The 23,017-nt window shown below is 34.4% G+C and overlaps 1 protein-coding gene across 1 annotated transcript in view; it reads right to left on the bottom strand.

The window, feature by feature from the left end:
- Positions 1-7,379: 7,379 nt before the first annotated feature.
- Positions 7,380-23,017, bottom strand: part of LOC132907662 (neuronal growth regulator 1-like) — a 65,888-nt gene continuing 50,250 nt past the window's right edge. The window contains exons 2-10 of the mRNA XM_060960967.1: positions 12,455-12,658; positions 11,475-11,845; positions 10,629-10,776; positions 10,238-10,513; positions 9,837-9,943; positions 9,553-9,742; positions 9,438-9,464; positions 9,239-9,354; positions 7,380-8,954 (exon numbers count right to left, since the gene is read on the bottom strand). Coding sequence (XP_060816950.1) covers positions 9,266-9,354; positions 9,438-9,464; positions 9,553-9,742; positions 9,837-9,943; positions 10,238-10,513; positions 10,629-10,776; positions 11,475-11,845; positions 12,455-12,658 — 1,412 coding nt within the window. The 3' untranslated portion in view covers positions 7,380-8,954; positions 9,239-9,265. The remainder of the gene's footprint in view (positions 8,955-9,238; positions 9,355-9,437; positions 9,465-9,552; positions 9,743-9,836; positions 9,944-10,237; positions 10,514-10,628; positions 10,777-11,474; positions 11,846-12,454; positions 12,659-23,017) is intronic.

The raw sequence follows: 23,017 nt of genomic DNA, 5'->3' as shown, positions 1-23,017 counted from the left end.
TTCATTTTCGTATAATTTGCTTTTTTTAAACATTTATTTTAATATTTCTTTTTTTTTTTTGTGCAGATCGTTGTTTGATTGCGAGGGAATTTTGAAGTATTAGAGGGATGCTGCGAAAGTCAAAACGACGCCATCATAGTAAACAATGATAAATCTGACAACTATTCGACGAGACGTGGTAAGATTTCATTTATTCTAAGGAAAGAAAACGTTTCTTGATATTAATGTAATTAATACATAATATAACAAATTCTAAATTCATGGTTTATTAAGAATATCGAGATGAAAAAGGCAAGATTAAAGAAATTACTTTTTTTATTTCGAAGAAATTGAATAAATTGTTTAACATTACTTTGACATAAATTCTATCGATTTTGCTCTATTTAAATAAGAAATTCAAATAACTTTTTCGTTTTGCTTCATTATTCTTCTAAAGTAAATTGTTTATGATAATACTGTTATTTGGACTTCCTTAATAATTTGTATTACATTCGAGAAAGTATCTTATCACAGACAGGTTTGAACGGGCTCTGCGCATCGCGTTTTTTTTTGTATTGCGCAGCATTGTTTAACTGTAGAGAAAACGCGCCATGTTTTATTAGAACGAAGTCACGTAATACGCGAAGTAGTTGAATCTGTAATGGCGGACATTCAATTTGACGGATAATTGTTAGAAATCGATCGTGTTATGAAATATTCATATATATTTTTAACAATACTAGAAAATACTTTATTTTCGTAAATAAATGTTAGACAGGAAAAATAAGAAAAATAGTATTTAGTAAAAAAGAAAAAGGAGTATTTTATTTCTTTTCTCTACTCTCCGCCCACTAATAAAGTTTTTCTTTCTGAAAGAAGAATCAGATAAGAAAAGTCCTTCCCTGTAGGATATTTATGAGGCGACCGCGTCGCGTGGAGCATCATTCAGGTGCTGAAAGTCATAGTATTGTGATCTGTCAAGTTTCGTTGTTCGCAACATATTAATTAATTGCGTCGTATTTTCATTGTTATTCCGCTGCCTTCGTACACTATTATTACGTTTGTGTTATTAACAGTCGTTCGCTTATTAATTTATTACACATTATTATAAAAAAATTAAATAGTTTTTAAAATTCTTTTTCGTCCTTTTTTCTAGATCGTGTGTTTGAAGTCGATAATTGTATTTATTTTATAGTACACATTTGATACATATCTTTGCATTATATAATTGATATGTAATATAGTTGAATTAATAATAATTTCATATTTGAGAATACTAAAATGAAATTGGAAAAGATTATAGAATGCACTTTGCTAATTCGAATATATTAAGTTATTCCTCCGTTTCGAAAAAATTACACGAATTGTTTCATTGTTTCGATCTACATATATCATAAATAGTATTCTGAACAGTTAGAACGAATGTTTTTGATAGACGTTTCTATTTCTTTCGAACTTTTTTAATTTAATTTAATTTAAAGTCGATTGGCTTGATTTTATTGTATATATGTAATCTGCTTTAAGAGATTGCAGTTAGTTATTCTTTGTTGCATTTCCCGCGTGAATTTTCTATAGCACCGCCATCTCACGACTTTTATCAATAATTTTTATTGTTTCTGAAGAAGACGCCATTACAAGTTCAGCCTTTGGCGCGTAATATTATCGTGCTCTTCAAACGACTGTTTTGCCAAGGAATTCTTAATTTGTTGCGAAGATTTTCGAGTATTTATAAAATGTGATACAGTTTATTGCTAGAAGCTATATCTCAGTCTTCTGTAACACAATATAATCTTTAAAATTAGTTATATTGCATTTAGAGTATTCGTTAGTGTTCAGTGTAGAGATACATTTTTATAAAATTAGCAAATGAAACTTTACCCTTCTGTAGACATCGTTTTAATATGTAACTTTAAACATGTTTTATTTCTTTCCTTACAGTTCCCCTCCCCCAACACAGTTTTACTTTCAGAGAATGTTTTTGTGATCGCGTGCAATGCGATTAGTAAAGTCAGTGTGTGTTTCGTAATTGTAAGTTCAATATTTCTCAGAGCAAAATAGCTCTTATTAGTATTAATTGTAATAGTTACACGCGAAATTAGAGTCAGTGTTTGTTCGCCGATTTATGTATCAGACGCGTTGGCAATTTCTTTTTTTTATATATATATATATCGTTTCGGTATTCGAGTCAGTGCTCAAGAGGATAAAGCCTCTCCTGGAACTTAGTAATGTAAATACTTTTGCACATTATTCATGAATTTAGTTTATTCTTTGTGCATTGTTTGAATTATTTGAATATCTATTAGAATTAAGTCTCAAAGTTTCAATATTGAATTATGATATCTAAATTTCAAATTGTTCTATTAAAGTTTCAATTCTTATAGTAATTACAGTTTATTAGAATTTCAATTTTGATTATAATCAAAGTTCTAAGTTTAATAGAATTTCGTGGTTCATTATCTTGAACTTTTGAAACAATCAACACTGTGATTTTAAAAATAAATTATAATGTTACATATTTTGTTACAGTTTTTTCACAATCTCTATTTCCTCCTGTTCTCTGGATAGGATCTTATGGTGCTTTAAAAGCCAAGAATGTAAGTATTGTACTGCAATTAAATGTATTTCTTTCATTTTTTCTTAATCATAATTAATCAAGAAATAATATTTGCTGAAAATTCTTATTTTTCCCTATTACATTAATAAACTATAAAATTTTGTCCTCAACAATAAATTATATATATACACACACACACACACATACATACCATTTTATCTTTTCTTACAGATATTTCACAACCAGTACTTCTACCATAAGGTTTGATGATTCTTCCGAGATGATGGTGTTCATGATGGTTTCTTCTGAGCTACGTCGACATTATCCACATCGTTCTTCATATGTAACTGTGAGTCGCATGCTTTTTTGTTCCTCCAGTCACTCACTCATGTCGTAGGATGAAAGATCCGAATCGACACGGGAGACTGGTTGTATTACGTAGAATTTTTTACAAGCATAGTGACCGCGGGTATCTAATATACTCGTGAGTGATAATACATATTTTTATTGTATGTGTTTTATTTATTAGTTCAGGATAGGTCTTCTTGCATATTGCATTTTTTATTAGCATAAATAATATTATGTAATGTTAGTAATTGATTAATTAATTATGAGTGGATTTATACGGATATAAGTACGCGTATGAATAAAATATGAATGTTTGGATAAATGATAAATGTTGAAATTACTTACTGAATTGATTATTTTGCGACGGAAAAGTTAAATGCTGTATTATCGTGGAAAAATCATTTCGAAAATCCCCATAAACTACAGATAGAAAAAAATGAAAGTTCTGACGGACCGGGAAGGGCAATGAGTGACAATACATATTATACATAACTTGTTTGTAAAAGTATTAAAGTCCACTTCCTTCCGGACAAAAATGTATTTACTATGTGCAAGAAGAAACTTCGCGGTAGGCAGATTTTGGAATCAAAGCAACAATTTTGAATATTTTCTTATCATTTCGAAAATATGCTTTGACGAAGAGATCAGCTTAAATTATTTAACATTAATGTTTAAACTGCAGTCTATTATTACATTGCATTGAGTTTTAATGTTCTCTTTCATAAATAAATTCTTTCTCATAAATAAGTTCTTTGCCCACTTTTTTTACAATACTAGAATTTCAATAATTGTTTACGTTATTAAATTTAGTAAATTAATGTAGATTCACAATAATTTCAAATAGAATGAATAAATGAAAAATGAAGGAACAGTAGTCCGTTAGATACATGCAAAGCAGATATACTAATCATCTTTTAGATCAGGATTTTCAGGTTTAACCCTTTCCGTACCCTTTTCCAGGATCTCACTCGCGTGCCCAGGTGCTACGCGGGTGAAGGAAAGGCAATGGGTACGATGACCATAAACTTAATTTATTAGCGACTGACGATAATTGGTGTATCGTGAACGACGTAATTTCCACATTATGTGTGTGTGTGTGGTTAGGCTGTGGAATTGCGTCGCCGTTTCAATTTTTATTAATATTCAAGAAATTCACAAATATAGATAATATCCTTTATCCTACAATAACATTCAAATAACGGTAATTAATCAAGTAATGGTACCAAATTTTGTATCATTTGTTTTAAAAGACGTCACTTCTTTAGAAAATGCAATGCATATATCTTCAATCGTAAATTTATTTTTAGTTAAAACTAAAATGTGTATGTATTTGTATCGCACAATGGTCGCTAGCTATCGTCAGTCGATTTCAGAAAAACGGTATGTAACTTAGAGTGTGAAAGTTGAATGTCAAACTCGGGTGTCGGAGGCGTCCCGGGACGTTCTCTCTAGTGTAGGCTCTTGCGCCCGGGTGTTATGTATGAGAACCGTGGAGTGAGTGTGTTGGTGTACTTGCTTTGCCATTTTTTAAATATAGGGCTAGGTAGGATAGGTAGTATACTTTCTGGTATGCCTGTTAATTATAAGTAGGTAGGACCGGGCAGGTTGGCACAGTCTCTGGTCGGGTAGGCGCGTTTTCGTGTGACCAACCTGTTTCTGGAAATCTGATTTGAAAAATCGACGGTGAAACTAGCACGGGTAGAGCATGCTCTCGTCTCTGGTTTTGCTTATCGATTTTTCGAATTTCGCGGTCGCGGTCGCGAGTAAGCTCGAAACGAACGTTTATTGCTCGAGCACGCACATGCGACTGGGTAATGATCATAATGATCGTTTGTCGTCTATGTGCACGGGGAATAGCATCCGCGATTTATATTTTTATTTTACCGTTATAAGTTATTTTTTACTTTGCGATTAGAAAGACTCGAGCCTAGATTTAAGTTTCAGCGGGCATTGCGCCCGAAGAAAGAAGAGGCTATGAGCCGAAGAGGCCCGACAAATTGTCATTGAAGAGGGCAACTACTAATGGCTCTTCATCCTCTGGGTCATCCAGAGCATGGAAAGTCATGTATTATCACTTTGTCACTATGCTTGTCATTAGTATTTGTAGTAGTACTAGGTACTTTTCTTCTGGCCGATTTACAATGTCGGCCCATTGTTACATTGGGCAAATCGTTGTTTTTCTTAGTATTGCGAATGATTAATACCGGTTTGAATCAGAGTTGTGAAGTAGTTGAAATTTGGCGTTACAAATTAGTGTTGCGAAAAAATGTGAATTTCGCGTTTTGAGTTAGAGAGGAAATGATGACTACGGTTTGAATTAGCGTTGCGACGAAATATCGATCGTGTTTGCTGTAGTATTGCGAACTATAATAGTCTGCAATATTATTGTTCTTAGCATTTCTTATTATTAATTATTAGAATTTCTTAAAGTGTTATATCTCTTCTATTTAAATGTTAATTAATTTTTTACTATTGAGATTTTTAATTATTGCGAATAATTAAAGTAGCTTTTATAATAGTTCAATCAGAAATAGTAATTTTTATTTGATTCAGTTTAAGAATTAGTGTTGCGATATTATTCAATCGCGGCTATCTTGTTTACTTTTACAATTAGCGTTGCGTTGATGAATAGTCGCGTTTCTTTAATTAGTGTTGTGTTGATAAAACGCGATGCCCAAGCCTCTTCCACTGTGAGTGTGGAAGTATGTTCCTGGTTCCTGGATCACCTGATGCAACTGATATAGTTGTGATCGTACATCAGCAACCTCCCATACGGTTGCACTGGGATTTTTCGCCGTTAGTGTTGCGTATATTTAAATACGAGTGCATAGATTAGTATTTACTAGCATTGCCGAAAATAATACAGCCCTTCGGGAATTTTGAATTTTCTTTCTATTTATTTTCTATTTATTTTTCTTTTTCTTTGTGTCAATGATAAATTAATTGTTATTGCTAGAGTTACAAAGCACTCTTCGCGATTTATTTTGCGAATTTTCTATTTTACTGCTGAATTTAATAAATTAGTGTTGCGAAACAGAGAAGTTGTTCCACTCACGGGTTGTTCGGGTCAACATCGAGTGGATGGCCCTTCTGGCCAACGATCTTTTTTCAGCACTCTCTAATCCCAGAGCGTTTGTTTTTTGGTATACTGCTGATAAACTTATCTATTCGATATTACTAAATATTTTTTAATTTGTTGTAGTACTATTGGTATAATTTTTAAATAATTTTATTAATCCAAATTAGCCGAGAATACTTAAAATTGTGTAGAGTCACAGCTTAGTTAGTTAAAAGCTTAGTTTAAAGTGATGCTGTTTCTTATTTTTTAGGGCTATGTGATTTTAATCAGTTCTTTTTTCATCTTGGTATCCAAATCAAAATTTCAATTTTTGATCAAATTCAATTTCAAATTGTTTTGGATTTAGAACAATATTTTGATAATTTGATCTTTTTTTGTAGAATGTGTTTTTTTCCTGTCATCAGTTTCTTTTACGTACTAATTTATTAAATTACAAATTTCTTGAGTTATGAGAAATATCGTTAAGATTCATATATGCACAGAGGCTTAATTAAATAAAATGGATGAATGAAAGGATAATGAAATGAAATACGTATTACGAAATATTTATCTGCATTTTGAACTTTGTTTACTGAGATTATTTATATCAAGAATTTTATTACATTTTTTATATTTTGAGTTTGCTTCAAAATCATTATGAAATCATTATGAAACCTCCGAAAGAAGACTTATATTCCATATAATATTCCATTCCTTTTTCTTTATTATACTAATTAAATCTTCAGATAGTTAGGATCCATAAACAAATCGTTAGATTTTTATTTAGGTAGAATCCATAAATCTTTAAATTCTTATATAGACAGATTAACTTAAATTTACAATCAGGTTCCTGCGTTACCGCTTTCGATTTAAATTGAATATAATTCTTATTTATGCCGTAGCAAATCGTAGAGGGCGTAAGAAACACTCTGATTTTTGGAGGTCGGTATTTCAGGACATTAGACACAAAATCCCATACACTGTCGGTATCTTGTATTTAATCACTACTAATAGTTTGAGGGATCTCATGTCACATGTTCTGAAATACCGGCTGGTGAAAAGAAGAGATGTTTGATCGTTAATTAGATACTGTTAAAACATTGGATACGATATAAACGACGAAATTATGGAAGGAGAAATATATAGTTTTAATATATTTTCAATCAATTAGCACCTTATAAAATATTACTAACTATTAGGTCCAAGTATATTAAGTTTCATTTTATTTATTAGTATCTCTATACGACTAAAAAAATTTGATACTATGCAAATAAAATACGTAGGACCAGATAGAAAAAAACGCTTCATTGGAAGATAAGGATATGTTCAAATTCTTTTTGTAGCTATTGTAGCTTTCTTCTATTTATCGTGTATCATTGATTTAATGGGTTACCAGATCCCATAGGAAGTTTTTGGGTATAGAGTGTAATACAGTAATGGTTCATTTTAATTAAATGATTTTATTGGTCAAAATATCTTCTATCATATTTAACAACCTTGCTTTACAATAAGTTCGATAAAAGAATTAGGCAACTGTCCAAATCATATGGAATAAAAAAGTAGTTACATAATAAGTCTATTCTGTAATTCATCTGTGATAATAAAATCTTATGCAAATAAAACATGATAAGGACATAAAATCGAGTTATCAAAATCGAAACTAATAAATTTATTTAAATCATCCAAAGGTAGTAATGAATTTCTTTTAAAAATGTCGAAGAAGTATCCGTATAATGTGTTTAAAATTACGCAACGAATTTATTATCAAATGAATAAATGCAACGAATGCTATACAAAAGTAATATGTAGTTGTCATATACAGAGCGTCAAGTTAAGCGTGACTGAAATTCCTACACGTAAACGTTTACATAATGTGCACCATTTGTTGGAACCGACTGTATTTTTGTACAATATTTATTTGTTAATCTATTAATTGTAACGGTTGTTATAAATCAATGCAACGACATGTCTCTGTACTAGAAGCTACGAAGCTATCTTGGAAAACGATACATCACTTCTTGCATTCTCCATCAGGCATTCATTTCCACTCATAACATTATACATTGAAGTCTGAATTGAAAGCACATATAGGAAATTTGTAATATTATAGATTTTTAAAAGGTGCCAGTGCGGTATATGTGCTTCCAACCCGCGTGTTTTCGTCAACTAACTACGGCGTTCCTTAATAACATTATTTCTTTGCTATTACACATTAGGTACCTACATGTCCTTCGTTCGCGATAGAAGGATGGCTTATCAGTGCCAGTTTCTGTACACGATCGATAGTTAAAATAAACTTGCGTACATGGCACTAAACAACATTATAGAACACGGATCTAGTAATCTTAAGCATACAAAAATAAATTATAATAATAATCATGTATCTTTGAACTTATACATGTACAATGAATACTATATTATGTGTACGTATATATATAATATATATAGATATATAAATATATTTTAAAGTACAGTATCCCTTATAATTATTCTTGATTTAGAATACAACGAAAATGCTCTTTTTTTTTAATAATACGTACCAGAACATCTAGGAGAATTACCTAATGCATGTCAAATAATCGGAAACTACCTTTTTATACACAAGGAATGCCCACAATTAAATTTCGATAAATTTTTGTAAAAAAAAAAAAAGAAAAAAAAAAAAAAAAAAAAAAAAAAAAAAAAAAAAAAAAAAAGAATGCGGCATACTGATATAAAACAAGTATCCGTGTTCGTTGTACTTGCATAGTAATGACAATATAATTCTTTTCTTTGTACCATCGTGAAATTTTACTCCAGCAACAAGCAGGGATAGAAATCGTAGATAACGTGCTATCGCAAATATCATTTTCCTACAGGGAACACATCGATCGTTTAGCGCTTGCTTAAAACATTAATTAATACATTAATTTAAAAAATATATTACACCAGCAATTTACAGTTCTCCTAGACATTCTTGTTTCACTAAACCCACCATTGCATTTGCTGGTGTATGCTTTGGCTGCAGCAAATTACCTGTACATACAAAATTTTTTATGAAATGAATTTTTAATTAAAGTTTATAAATATCTTTTAACGTAGTAAGATCAGATTGGAAATATTTATAGGAAAGATTATTATACAGTGAGACAAAATATGTATTTTCTTTAGTAAAAGAATAATAAATATTTCTATAGATTTTTAAAGAAAACATTTCCAAAATTGTCAGTTTTGAAATTCTTGGATCCATTATTTTATGTTCGTGAGAGATACATATATTTTTGTAAAATAATATTTCTGTCTGTGAATTGCATACGTACCTATTATAGTTTAAGGAGTTCAGTAAATTACAGACTTAGAGCATAGGACGAAACGACTAGGAATAAGGTTGTAATGTCTAACGCGAATCGATATGCGCTTGATGACGATCCTTTAACTGAAAACGCATTAAATATTCATAAGAATCATGCTCATTTACAAAGAGATGCTATTACTCAATGTATATATTGCGATATTTACCATTCTCAGCTTGCTCATCCGCATATACTGTAAAGCAATGAAAAAGAAACTTTAGTAAACCAGCAACTTCATTATACAACGAACGATTACAAAAGTCATCTTTCCATCTTCTTACCTCCCACAAACATATGTGGTTTTGATGGGGGGGACCATCCGAAATCGTTTCTAGCCATAAGGATCGCTTCATACGATCCAGGTTCAAGCCCTTCGAATTTATATTCGACAGTAAATTGATTTCCTTTACCATTTGTTACTGTCGGCTTCAGAACTTTCCAATTATCGTCTCCTTTGCAACGATATTGTAGCTATATTATGCAATTAATATATTTACATTATTATATGAAAAGAGATATTAATAGATACGAAGATAGTAGAGAATGGTAATATGTATTTAATTACCTTGTATTCGGTAATTGGCGAATAACTCTCCAATTGCCATTTTAAAATCAATCCCGAATCGGTCTTTGTCATCTCACCACCAAAAATCATCGCTTGAGAGGGAAGACCTGTAAAGCGAATTAATGGGAATTTCGTTGTAGTATATTATTTTCCAGTATAAAATATCCAAATTCTCAAAATTTTGGCTTTACAAATTTTCGAATTTTCAGATCTTTAAATTTCCAAACTTTGTGACTCTTAAATCCTCGAACTATCAAATTTTAGAATCTTTATCATTTTCAAACTTTTGTACGTTAAAAATTTCCAAACTTCGAAACATTTCAGTCACTCTGTAACGCGTTTTATTTTATTTTTCAAATTTTTCCTTCTAATTGAAAAAAAAAAAAAGAAGAAACTCATACCGGTAAGGGAAATAGTTCTCTCTGCTCGTCCTAATTTATTTTGCGCGATGCATGTATAATTTCCCAAGTGTTCCTTTTCGGTATGCAGAATCTCGAGGATATGCCGTGTTTTGTTCCCCTTGATCTCTATGCTTCCTTTTTTCGGCATCACTTCCTTTTCATCTTTCATCCACGTCACTTTAGCATGTGGATGAGCGTGCACGTTGCACATCAACTGTGATTCAACACCGAGACCGGTATGCACCCATTTCCCCTTTGTCTCTATTTCGGGAGCGTCTACGAAAACAAATTGTACACGTTCTTTTATGTTTGATTTATTCCATTGAGGCAACATTTAAATATAGAATAGTAGGTCACTGTAACAACGAGAACGTGTACCACAAATTCTTACAGTTAACAACGACGTTAATGGCTTCTACAGGTGGATTCTCCATTCCGTTCTCGATCAAACACTGATAACGGCCACCATCGTGTTTGTTAATATTTGTAATAGTTATATAGTTGCCAGAGACGATTACGTTATCATGGACTCTTTCGTTCTGTAATAAAAAATAAAGAAAAAAATGAGAAATGTATGAATCATTTTATACTTTAATCGTATTAAATATCTTTAATACGTTCTATAAATAAGAATCGCGATTTCTTGCAATCATTACTTTTCCTTAATTAAGCATTCCAATGAAACTTTTTCATCTTTTTTTCTTTAACCCATTAAAGACTAAGCAATGAAATGATACGTAAAAGTTGTGTAAATGGAATATTATTGGAAATGCGAATAAAGTAATTTACATGCTGTTTTCTGGAAGTAGAAGAAACGTATTGAAATAGTGAATCTTCATGAGCGACTACATTCTAGGTAGGAGCATTAATCTAAATATATCATATCATTCTTCTAAAAGGATAATCTAAGGTACATCATTTTATTTTTTGATCTTGGACATTATTCAAGTTCCTCAACATCCTTCACCAAGCTATTTCTTAGCCAGTTTTTTAACAACTTACTTTTTGAAAAGTATCGAGCAATATTTAATTTGTATCCCAAATAAAGGAAAATCCAATTATTCTGGAGAATATTTTAAAAATATTTCTTTAGAAGATACAATTCTTTAGAGTCTTTTTTATAATCAAAATGTTAAGATGTCCTGACTTCAGAGAAAGATTGCAAATGAAATAAATACATTTTTGCCAGAGTTTATGTTCCTTCGCGTACAGAATACGAGTAAAAATATTATCTTACCTCGTGATACCACTTTGTCTCACTTATCGGTTCTATCCTTGTTTCACAACCGAGGGTAATGTTTTGACCGACGTTGACTTCTACCCTTTTCGAAGGGATGACGCGTATCAGGGGTGGTTTATGCTGCTGCGTTGGCGGCGATGGTGATGGAGCCGGTGCTTGGTCAGAAACCAACACTCTATGCTTAATCGTAATGGGCGGCTTGTACAGGATACTGCACTCGTAATCGTCGGAAGTATCATTGACCGTTGCATAGTAGATTATTAATGTATTATTCCATAGTCGAACCATCCTCTTCTCGTCTGCGTTCATTGGATTCGAGTCGTAGTAGAGAAATTCATCGTCTTTCTTCCATGTGACAGCGAATTTTTCTAAGATATTTCAATTTGGTTAAATCTCTGTACACATTTAGATTTAACTCCTTGCACTGGAGAAGCATTTTAACATTTTCGACTATCAATTCGATAATTAAAAATTGAAATCACGAGATAAAATGTTCAATTACTTATCTTGTTATAAAATAAATATTTTATATTTTAAACTGTGATATTTCCTGTTCAGATAATTACTCGAAAGAAGCGGAAAAATCATCCTCTGAATCTTACTGTATTTTATCATTAAAATTGATAAAATGAAACATTTCGTGAATTTCTTATTGAGAAAATCAAGATAGCTGATTAAGATTATTTGATTGTTTACCATTTTTATACTTAATTTCTAATCTCTAAATACAGTGGCAAACAAATTTATATTATATATATGTAATAATGGATTACGAAAAACATCTTTGATGAAAAAAGAAGATACTTTTTAACAAAATATTCACGCTTAGCAATTTTGTGAACCGACACAATACATTAAAAAGATCGTATCAGAACGGTTTTCTGATGCATTGTATTCTGATGCCAGTATTCCTGATGCAAGGAGTTAAGAAAAACATTAAAAATGTAGAAAATTATACATCCTGATTTCGTACCAACCTGCATTTTTCAATAGACAATGTAGATATATGGTGCTTCCATTTCTCACGTGTATACTCTGTGGCTTAGATATGATTTGTGGTGGTTCCTCAAGAGCTCCAGTATCATCTTCGTCATCGATGGTATCATCGTCGTTGTAATCAGACGGTGGATCGTCTTCGATGTAATCAACACTCTCGGAACTTTTAGCTGGTTTGCACCAAGCTGCAATCAAAAAGAATACGTTACTGTAACACGCATTTTCTTTCTGAATTTCGTTTTAAAATTCTTTGAATTCACGTCTTTTTCTTCGCTTCTCGTGACTCTTGTAAACTTTATTTAACATGGCAAAGAAAATGCTAAGGAAGTGGAGAGAATTTTTATCATTCAAACACGAATGCAAAAATCGTGATCTCGCGTTCACGATCGGTCGCTAGTAGATGTAATGTAAATGTTATTTATGATTTACCGAGCGAAATCCATTTGTATACTTAAAACTTTCGGTTTAGTACTTTCTTGTTAGTACATAGTTAGTATTTAGACTCGTTATAATAACGACGTCAATAAAGATAACAATATCGATATTAAAAATGAATTGTCTCGATCATGCGAATTTTTCAAAATTATCCATTGTTCGGAAGGTTAATTGTTCGAATTCTTGCAACTGACAGTATAGTAAAAGTAATTAATGAAGAATGAGACGTTCGAAATACCAACAGTATACGAACTGATATTCGTAATAATATTAAAAATTAATTACATATGTCTAACTGCTTCAAAATTTAATCCTCGCTCGAACGATTAATCATCCGAAATCTGGGCACCGACCTCGCGTACCACACAAAGAAGAACGAATCTATTGTTATAGACCGATCGCTAACAGCTGTTACCTAGTTCTTTCTCAAAGGAAACACCTAAGATTTATATCCAGGAGAGGCCTCGAACAACGATCGAAAAGAAGGACACGCCAGTTGGAATTAGATTTCTAGTGCACGACATGCGCTTAATTTCAGGGCAGCGTATGTAAGCACACTGTTTTCTAATAATACATGGCCCTATATTCGTCTGTCTTTCTCAACAATGCTCTTTTCTGCTTGTTTGCGTGCGACTTGCGTGTGGCGGCGGCTATCGGTAGGCCACGGTTTAACAGGATAAAAAATTTCAGGGTGAACGGTAGAACGAATGAAATAAGAGGTCCACACCCTCGTTGGCTGCGTGTCTATACTCACTTTGGCCTATTTTCAGACACGTTCGTTTTATGGTCATCGTTTATGTATCCAAACTACGATCGCTTTCGATGTCAACTAAAACTACCACACCTCTGTCCATGGGTAGACGAAGATAATAGCGAAAATTTGAGATGAAATAAAAGTAAAATATGCTACTAAATTTTAATAAATGTTGAATAATTTTAGACTAGATCTTTGGACCAGAAACAGCACATCATTGTCGATGAAAAGATGAATTATGATATAATCGAGATGGGTTACTGGATAAAATAAAAATGAAAATAATTTTGACGAATTTTGAATAATTGATCTATGCCCTTTGCACCTTTTGATTTCGTTATCGGACACTCGAGAAGCAGGTAAAAGCATCGACGGCTGACCCACTTCCGGTCCCCACTTAAGGTCCACTACGCTCGCGTGAGCTTCGCATTGTCGATACGCTCGAGATCTCGCGGTATCCTTTACTTCAGCCTTCGTGAATTTATGCTTGATTCGAGAATAGCTAGTTAGTCTAGATCTGAAAAGCTTTCAGATTTAGGACACCGTGAACGCCTCTTTGATAAGCTTTGATTACATTGCGAGTTTCAAAAGAACCTTTAAAGTCTTTGTATTCTGATGGAACTTGATTACTTTTGGACGATTTAGGATATTAAGATGTGATATTAATAAAAGATGTTCGAGATTGAAATAGGAATTTGCAATTCTTGCGAATGTTACGTGTAATTTGCTGCAAGAACGTTGAAAGAGGTGCAAAACGTTTATACGAGTATTATTACACGAAAGGATTGAATTATTTGGAATAATAACTGCGATTATATCAAGAACGACCTATAAATCTAGGTTAATGACTGACCACTACGGTAGCCAGTTCTGTTTCCACTTAGCCTGTAACCCCTTGCTACCGACTCAGCGTCGGTATCCCTTGGTAACGGCCTAGAAAAGTCGCCACGGTGTCCCATTGCTTAATTTATTCTCACCATGGGGTGTTTAATGTACTCTTCCCTTTTTGTCGACCTTCGATAACCAATCGAAGCGAATACATATATTTCGCTTAACAGGCATCCTTGAAAATCGAAATTTAGGTTTTATCAATAGTAACATCGTTCAATTCTTATAATTGCTTTGTATCATAAAGCTCGATGAATTCTTGTATCAATTAATTGTATAAATAGTCTACGGTTCTTATATATTTATGAGAATATTGAATATGCAACAATGTACTGGGTAAAAATAATACGTAAAAATAATAAAATTGTCAAAGTATTCGTTAGATTGCTGCGTATTTTCGTAGTTTTCTGAAATTAAGTATTTTGTCACTCGTATCTGTCGAGAATTTGGCAAGAACAAAGAGAAATTTGTTCTATCTCGACGTGTTGCGATTAAACGTCACTACAAGAAATCCGATAAAGCGACGACTTTAAATCTTTTCTCACAAAATTTACGACTGTCCTTGACGATTATATTGAATTCTAAATCTTCTCCCTCGAATTTCAGCAGAATGACAGGGACAAAGGTAAGGACATCTCGGCGACGATCTGGACATCCGGCGTCCAAGGTGAAAGAGACTGCAATACGCAATGCATCATAAACCAGGCATTCGAGCAAACGCAATGTAAGACGCAAGCACAACTCGATGCATTGGTTCATCGCGGAGATCTTGCGAAATCGAAAAGAAATCCAAAGAAATCCAATTCCCCCTTGTTTCTTCCTCTTCGTCGCCCGCCTTCCTTTGTTCTCTGTTTTCTATTGAAATTCGAACGGTGACTCGATACAAACACGAAAGAATAACGGACGTGCTTGAAAACCGCAAAATCGTTTTGCATTAGGCGCACGCGTAACAAACGATGATGTCATTCCAGCGACATGTCCAAAAAAAGGACCTGCCTCATGCTCGCGATTCATCCTAACAGTACACGTCATCCTGTTTATGCGTTTGCCCTTACGTGATCACGTTTTCTTACGTGTCTACGCCGTGTTGTGTGGTCGGCCGCCACCCCCACAAATCAAAAGGATAGAAACTGTAAATCGACCGGGTGAGATCGGCTAGGACTGCATCGAGTGGTCGATGCGGCCTGTGAAATGTCAGGGTGTTGTTGCAGGCTGCAATTACGTTCACGGCCCTACCGACACATACTGGAAGGAAATTTATTCAACTTATAAACGTAACATCCCGCCTTTTATGCTCCATTTTATAATCATTATTAGTGTCAAGGAGCGTACAGTCGATCAATATTATTGTCAGTACTCAGGATCCTCAGTACTATCGTACGTAAGAGAGCCTTTAGATGACCAATACATATCGTCAGTACAATGTGGAGAACTCTGAATACATCGAATAATATCGATCGTCTGAACACTCTTTTAAAGAACGATGATGCTTCGAGCGTATAAAATGATCGGTCACTTTTCCATTACCATTGAATCTGGAAGCACAACGTCTCTTACTCCATTGTGATTTTAAAATCGATGAGATATATTTTTAAGAGAAGGTAATATTTTCAACACTTAGAATGATCAATGTGGATCTGAAGAAGAAGTAACAAATAGTTGAGAACTTTATAAAATTAGATTATCGAATACTACTTTGCAGAATTGTTGAAAGTGACGACTGTGTGAGTAATACTGACTAATATTATGGAAGTAATCAGTATCAAAATCCAAACTCTCGTAAATGACGCATAGATGTCATATTAGTGAGGATATTACGTTCGAGATATATTTCCTGTTGAATGTAGCATGCATTAATTATACTCTAATAGTAATAACTAAGATTTTATATCTCATTCGTTTCGTATCTCTCATCACGTATGGACAGAAATGCAAAATGTCCGTGAGTTTGCGCATATATAAATGTACGACTAAACCGCATACAAGTTTCTTACAACATAGGCATCCAGCCGGATTTTCCACGATTATTCATCGATTCTTAATTTATGTCCAACAAAACATGGTTTCGTAGAAACGAAATGTTACCAAAGGATAAAGACCGACCACGCATTGACATTTCGAATATTTCTCGGTGGTCATACTACCGATTTAGATCGACGTCATGTTCCTCTTATACACAGACCTACAGCTTTTTTTCGTGGAAGCAAAAGTATTCTCGATTACACTGTTCCCATCTGTACAAACGTAACGGAGCCGTTTTTGCAATTACACTCTGTATCCCTCTTTCCCTACCCATATCCCTTCAAGTAACTCACATACGCGTCACACACAGTGGATAATAGTAATAGTAGATACAAGAAGAGACCAGTAGCTAATTCCGATGAAAACGTTTTGAGAGAAGAAAACGATGATGGACGAGAAACCGTAATGCAATTACAACTGTTCTCCGCTTTGTACATCGGCAGTTACAAGGTGCAAGGAATGCCCGTTGCATCGATAAATCTCAATCGACCATTTCTCATTGATACTACTCCTCACTTACAAAAGAAAGGTCATCGGATCTATGATACATCCGTTTCAACGAGCTGCCCTTTAATCGTATCTTTCCTCTCTGTCGTAGAACTAAGCGTGGAGTTGAAATGTTAAGCCTTTGTGGTTTTCTTTCAGGTTTTAATTATGAAACGTATCTTTCGTATTGTATATTAATTGTACAGAAATATGTCGATATATTATCGGTTACGAAAGTATAAAAGTGTAGTAGAATTTTAAACAACTTTTCCAAATAACTTATTGGCTATAAATTAATTGGAATTAAATGCCAAATTCTGCTTGGATCACAAATTGCCAAAGAATGTAAAAAGCTACCTTTTTAGTAAGAACGATATAAATTCTATGTGACATGCGTTAAAAAATGTTATGAGCGGTAAAATAATTTTTTTTAGCTTCTGGAATTATCAAAAGATAGAATGTATGATTGAGTCTCGAAGAATTCATTAAGAGTCTAGATCCATTAAGGATAAATAAATACTTAATTCGTATAAGACTTGAATATTAACAATTGCGAAAATAAAAAATTCTTAACCCAAGTAAAATCTCGTTAAGAAATACGAAGACGAGACGGTATAACCATCTCGAGTTTTTCCCTCATCGATCGTTTTCCTTCCCCATGAAACTTCCGTCTGTTTGCCTCGGCGAGCCTTCCTTTCCTCGCGGAAGTGTCGTCGCCTCATAGGGTAGAAAAGCCACCATAGCTTTCCCCAGTTATCGATGGTTGGCGTCTTCGTAAGGCAAACACGATCGCCCTCTTCAATTATCATAATGCATCATGATGTCTGAATCATCCAGTCGTGTTTTCCTTGAAAACTTTCCACCTGCCTGACTCGCAGCAACATTCAACTTTCATACTATATATTTTATGTTAAAACCGACCGCAAATGTAATGACGATTGAACGAGGAAATCTCAAGTATGACCGTTAATTTTCCGATTTATTGCGCAACTACTGTCTTATATCATGGTTAACGAAGAACCAAGAGGAAGTCCGGGTTTGCAGAAATTCTCAAGAGATTACCATAGAGAATGCCGTGTTGGGAAACGATCGAAAATATCGACGAGATATTAACATTCAGAATTTATCGTGCGAAGGCTGAAGTTGACAGTATTCGATGGATCACGAATGTTGAATGGGCTGACGTCACCTCTCGCATTCCCTCACGCCTTAATGGTTATTATTGCTAAGAGGCACGCACTCTTATTCCAAGAGGGAACCTCTCGTTTCACGTATACCGCGTTAAACACGTGTGCGCCTGTAAACATCGGCCCTCGCATTCGTGGGTGCGCGTAAAATACCACGAAAGGAGGTAGGGGTCGTTGCGTGTCCACGTATGTATACACCAACAATGTACGTGTGTCATGGAATGTGCAACACGATGTGCATTGTACACTGGTGTTGGAACATGGATAATAAAACTGGGAGTGCCATTTGGCCGAATTGACCCATGTTAGCACACAACGCTGGCGTATAGCACGAACCTCCGAAAAAGTCTTTGGTCTCCTAAAGAATCAACGATATCGTTCGTTTCGTAAATATCGAGGACGATGTTTTCGAGGTGAAGAGTTTCATCCTACTCCTTCTTCGTCTCCTTCTCCTTCTTCTTCTTCTTCTTCTCCGTGCATCGCCGTATATGGTGAATGCGAATCTCTTCTCCTACGAGTTAACTATGGAGGATCTGAACGAAACATTACGGCGTAACGATTCGAAAGCGGTTCGACAAGTTTGCAGTCGCCATCGATTAACGTTGGCACGCGGCGAGAACAACGCTTTCCGAAGATTCTTCGAAGGGGATGGATTCATGATTAATCGTCCGTATCATGTTAGCTTTGATAAGACGTTAGATTGAGTCATAAGTTATATGTTCCTCTCATTTTTTTTTTTTAATCTTTCAAATGCTATTTGCAATTTGCTTTTGTAAAGTATTATACTTGAAAAATTGATATAGCATGTTGATAACAATGGCATTGAGGTATTTTCGAGTGGTACGTAACTTTAACAAGTTAGGTTAGGTTATTTCGATCTTTTTGCGTGCTCTCCTTGATGTAAGCTATCCTAGAATACATATGTATCTATACATCTCGAATAGAAGTCTTTTATTTCTTGATGTAAAAGAGACTTTGATGAAAACGTGTTGTATTAAATGCACGACAATGTATGTATATTAGAATTAATAAAAGACAATACTTAAACACATCTAGGATTTGCTTAAAAAATGACATTACTCGTGCCTAGTAAGATGTTCATGTAAATTCGGATTTGTGTAAATGCAACAAAAGAAACGAAATTCAAATATAGATTCATTTTGTTCCAAACATTATTATAACCACGGTACTTTGTTTTAGATACTTTGTAAATTCTTGCATATTATATTCATCCACTATACTTTCTGCGCACTTAATTGCATATCTACTTATGACTCAATCCAATTCGTCAGATCTGATGAAATACAACTTATTACTTCCGTAGAACAATTTTCCCAGTAACGTGCTAGTGACAATTTCATAAGCGGAAATAAAGACACCTTGGTAATTAATACAATTCCGTCTAACAATAGCTTGAAAAGTTCTAAAGGGCGACGTTCTAATTCGCTCGAACTAACGACTAATGGTCTAATTCTCACAGCGTCGTATTTCAACTAATGCAACGTCGCTTCTTCTCTTTTCTCCGGACTAATGAATTGCGTCACAGTTTTTCGAATGAAACAGAGAAGAAGACTCGCTACTGACTTGCCCCTCAACGATGTCATCTTTTCCACTCTAGAGGAACCAACTATGTATTGCGCAACCTGGCCGACGAAGAAGAGCCATCGCTGCGTGGAGAAACGGAGAACGCGATTCGAAATAATCCGTAGATTGCAGCTGGTTCTCACCACGCGAAAATAACCGTGTGCGGCTGCAAGGAATATAACGTCCCGCGTGCGGCGAAATGGCAAAAGGGAGGACGAGACATCGTGTGGATGGCGAGCTGCCAAACGGGAAGATAACATAGGATCGCAGATGCTCCCTCTTTCCCCTGACTCGGGATCTAAGAACCGAGCTAAACTGCTGTGACCAGAGAGAAAGAGAGAAAGAGAGGAGAGCGTGAACGAAGCGGAGCAAAATGAAACCACGAAGAAGATACCGTGACTACGCCCGGATTTTTTACCAAGTCCCAAAGCCGCCTGATTTAGACGCAGCTCCGTTGACGGAGGAACGAAAGCGTCTCTTGCTCTCTCCAGAAACCTCCGCAGCGTTGCTTAGCCTCCTCTGCTCCGATTTCGCCTCGCGCCTCTATACGATACAGGAAGAGAAGGAGTTTTGGGGGATAGCATAGCATAGGAAATAATTTATACCGAGCGTCTAAAGATAATTTCCACGGGGATGGATATCCAGTAGAGAGAGAAGCAGTCTAGCGTAAATTGGGTTGTATAGAGATTCGATGGATATTTTCTTATGTTCGTTTATACACTTATGTTATTATTGCAGTGGGTATATTAACTAACAAATACGTCGGAACAATCAAATATTTAAATTCTTGCCAGACATCGTTTTTCAAATGTTCCATTCGTTAGAACGATAGGTCAGATTTTTGATGTTTTAAAAATATCGAAAGTACTCCTTATATAATATTTAGTAGATGTAACAAATGTTTCTGTAATTTCCGCTTCTTTAGTTGTGTTCGTAAACATATAATCCACGATCTAGTCACGGTGAACTATCTTAGAAATAGAGGATAATTAGAAGATGTAGCCTACAGTAGATATTTCCCTTTTAAATAATTTAAAGAGAGCTTTTCTACAAAAGTAGCTAGGAGAATGTTTTTAGAAACCACGCGCATCGTTATAGCCAGGCAAACTTTCATTGAAACGAATGGTGATTATTCCGAGTAATAACCTTGCAGTTTTCTTTGTTATTACACAGGCTAATAAATTCTAATTAGTTGCACATCGTAACTCTTTCTATATTTTACGATTATAATATGTATTTGTAAAGGATTTACGAAAAATTTATTTCATGATCATTCATGTATTTGTATGTTTATACGTCGTTATAAACCAGTAGCTCTCACGTAATTTTACGTTTATACTTCGCTACAAGCCAAGAATCATTCGCGTAATTTTACATTTACTATTTTCGCAATGTAATATACATTTATTGTTTTTCAATATAATATAATGTCTCTAAATGTTGAGCAGATATAAATATGTAATAGCGATGACCAAAATATTAAACAATTTCAGTTTCATCCATCTTTACATTCAATCTATATGTTTTATTTTGGAGTAAGAAAGTCACATATCGTAGAAATTATGAGAAAAAGATGTGACACGGATCGAAAAAAGAAGATTTTGCGCGAAGCTCTGTTAATCGGCAATATCAAACGTAAAAAGTTTCTTAATAGCTTAAAACGGTCACGGTTCTCAAGACCTTCAGTATGGCGGCAAGCAGGATGTGGTAATTATTATTTGTTGACCGCGTACTCATCTTGCGTTAGTAGGCGAATGTCAACAGTTTATCGTTCATTGTGTAAACGACTACTACCTTTACTCATACAGTGTAATGAGAATTAGCGAACTTGGAGCGGAATTTACATTTAAAGACGTGTAGTTGAAAAATATTCACGAAATCGACTGCTAACGTTTTAACGTATGCAGATGGAATGGAATTAAAATATAATGCGTTTACTCGATATTTCTCAATATTTCTTGCGTGAAATTGTATAATAACAAATTTTTACGAGCTTGAAATCATAGAGATTTTTCTGTTGAAGCTTTTAATTGTATTTAGTATTATTTAATAGCTATTGATTTTATTAATTTTATTTTAATAGTTGTATCAAATTAAAGATTTTATCTTTTATACCATATATATCCTCCAAGCTTCTCTACTTTAACATTAAACATAAAAGATAACCAATCGTAGCAAGATAAAAATTGTATACAAACTGTCTAAATAGATAGTTGCATTGATAGTTAAATCATGGAGTTAAAAAAATAAAATAGAAAAAAAACAAACAAACAAAGAATTAGTTCTTCGCTATAGAAGGATATAGATCGTATGCAGAGTGCGATAGCGAACGCTATAGGCGACAAAATAATTTGTTTTACCCTTTAGAACGATCCCAGGCTAGCGCTAAAATCGCACGATGCACGTAACGAAATTAACAAACACGGGTTCTTCGTTCACGCTAAAACTCCTCACCTCTGACACCATCAACATCATCAAGCACGTCAACTCTTCGATGATTCTTCGTATCTTACCAATGGAATTAAATAAACATCGTGGAACACGACTCGAGAAGGATCCCCCTTCACCCTTTTACTTGGAAAAGTTATGGATGCGAGATTTGGTAACGTGATACGTATAAACACGAGAGGGAAACCAATCAAGGGTTTTCAACGCTGATATTCGCCCTCGCGGAACGACGAACTTGAACCACGGAATCGATCGTGTAATCCGGTCACGTAGACATTTAACCCTACGCACGTTCCCTCGTTGCAGGATCTAATACTTTCCCTTGTTTGGAAACGATATTTCTGGGAATCGTCTTCGCCTCGAGAGAAACCCACGCGTGCATCTTAAAAAAAGACTAAGAAAAAGAGAATATCTCTTGTAGCGAAGCATCGAAGCATCGGCTGAACCTATAAAAATCGCCGTTCGTTTGATTTATACCGACAATTACACGAGGACGAAGCCACAGGGGCCATTGTGCGTTCCCCATTCTCGATCTTCGTGTCGTGGATCATCCAACAACGCATTGTGCGAGACGTCTCTCGGGCACCAGAGGATCCTTCCTCTCTGGACACGGTTAAACAGCCGTTAAACGGTGAGTCACGATCCTAAGCTAGAAGGTGATCGCGTTATGCAAAGTTTGTAGGAACAGTCGAATGTGTTTGATGGACAGAGAAAGTTTTAGAGTATTGTAATCGTAAATA

This window comes from Bombus pascuorum, chromosome 6 (genome assembly GCF_905332965.1).
Source record: "Bombus pascuorum chromosome 6, iyBomPasc1.1, whole genome shotgun sequence".
NCBI classification, from domain to species: Eukaryota; Metazoa; Arthropoda; class Insecta; order Hymenoptera; family Apidae; genus Bombus; species Bombus pascuorum.
Note: the sequence above shows the minus strand (reverse complement) of the source record. Positions and strands in the feature narration are given on the sequence as shown.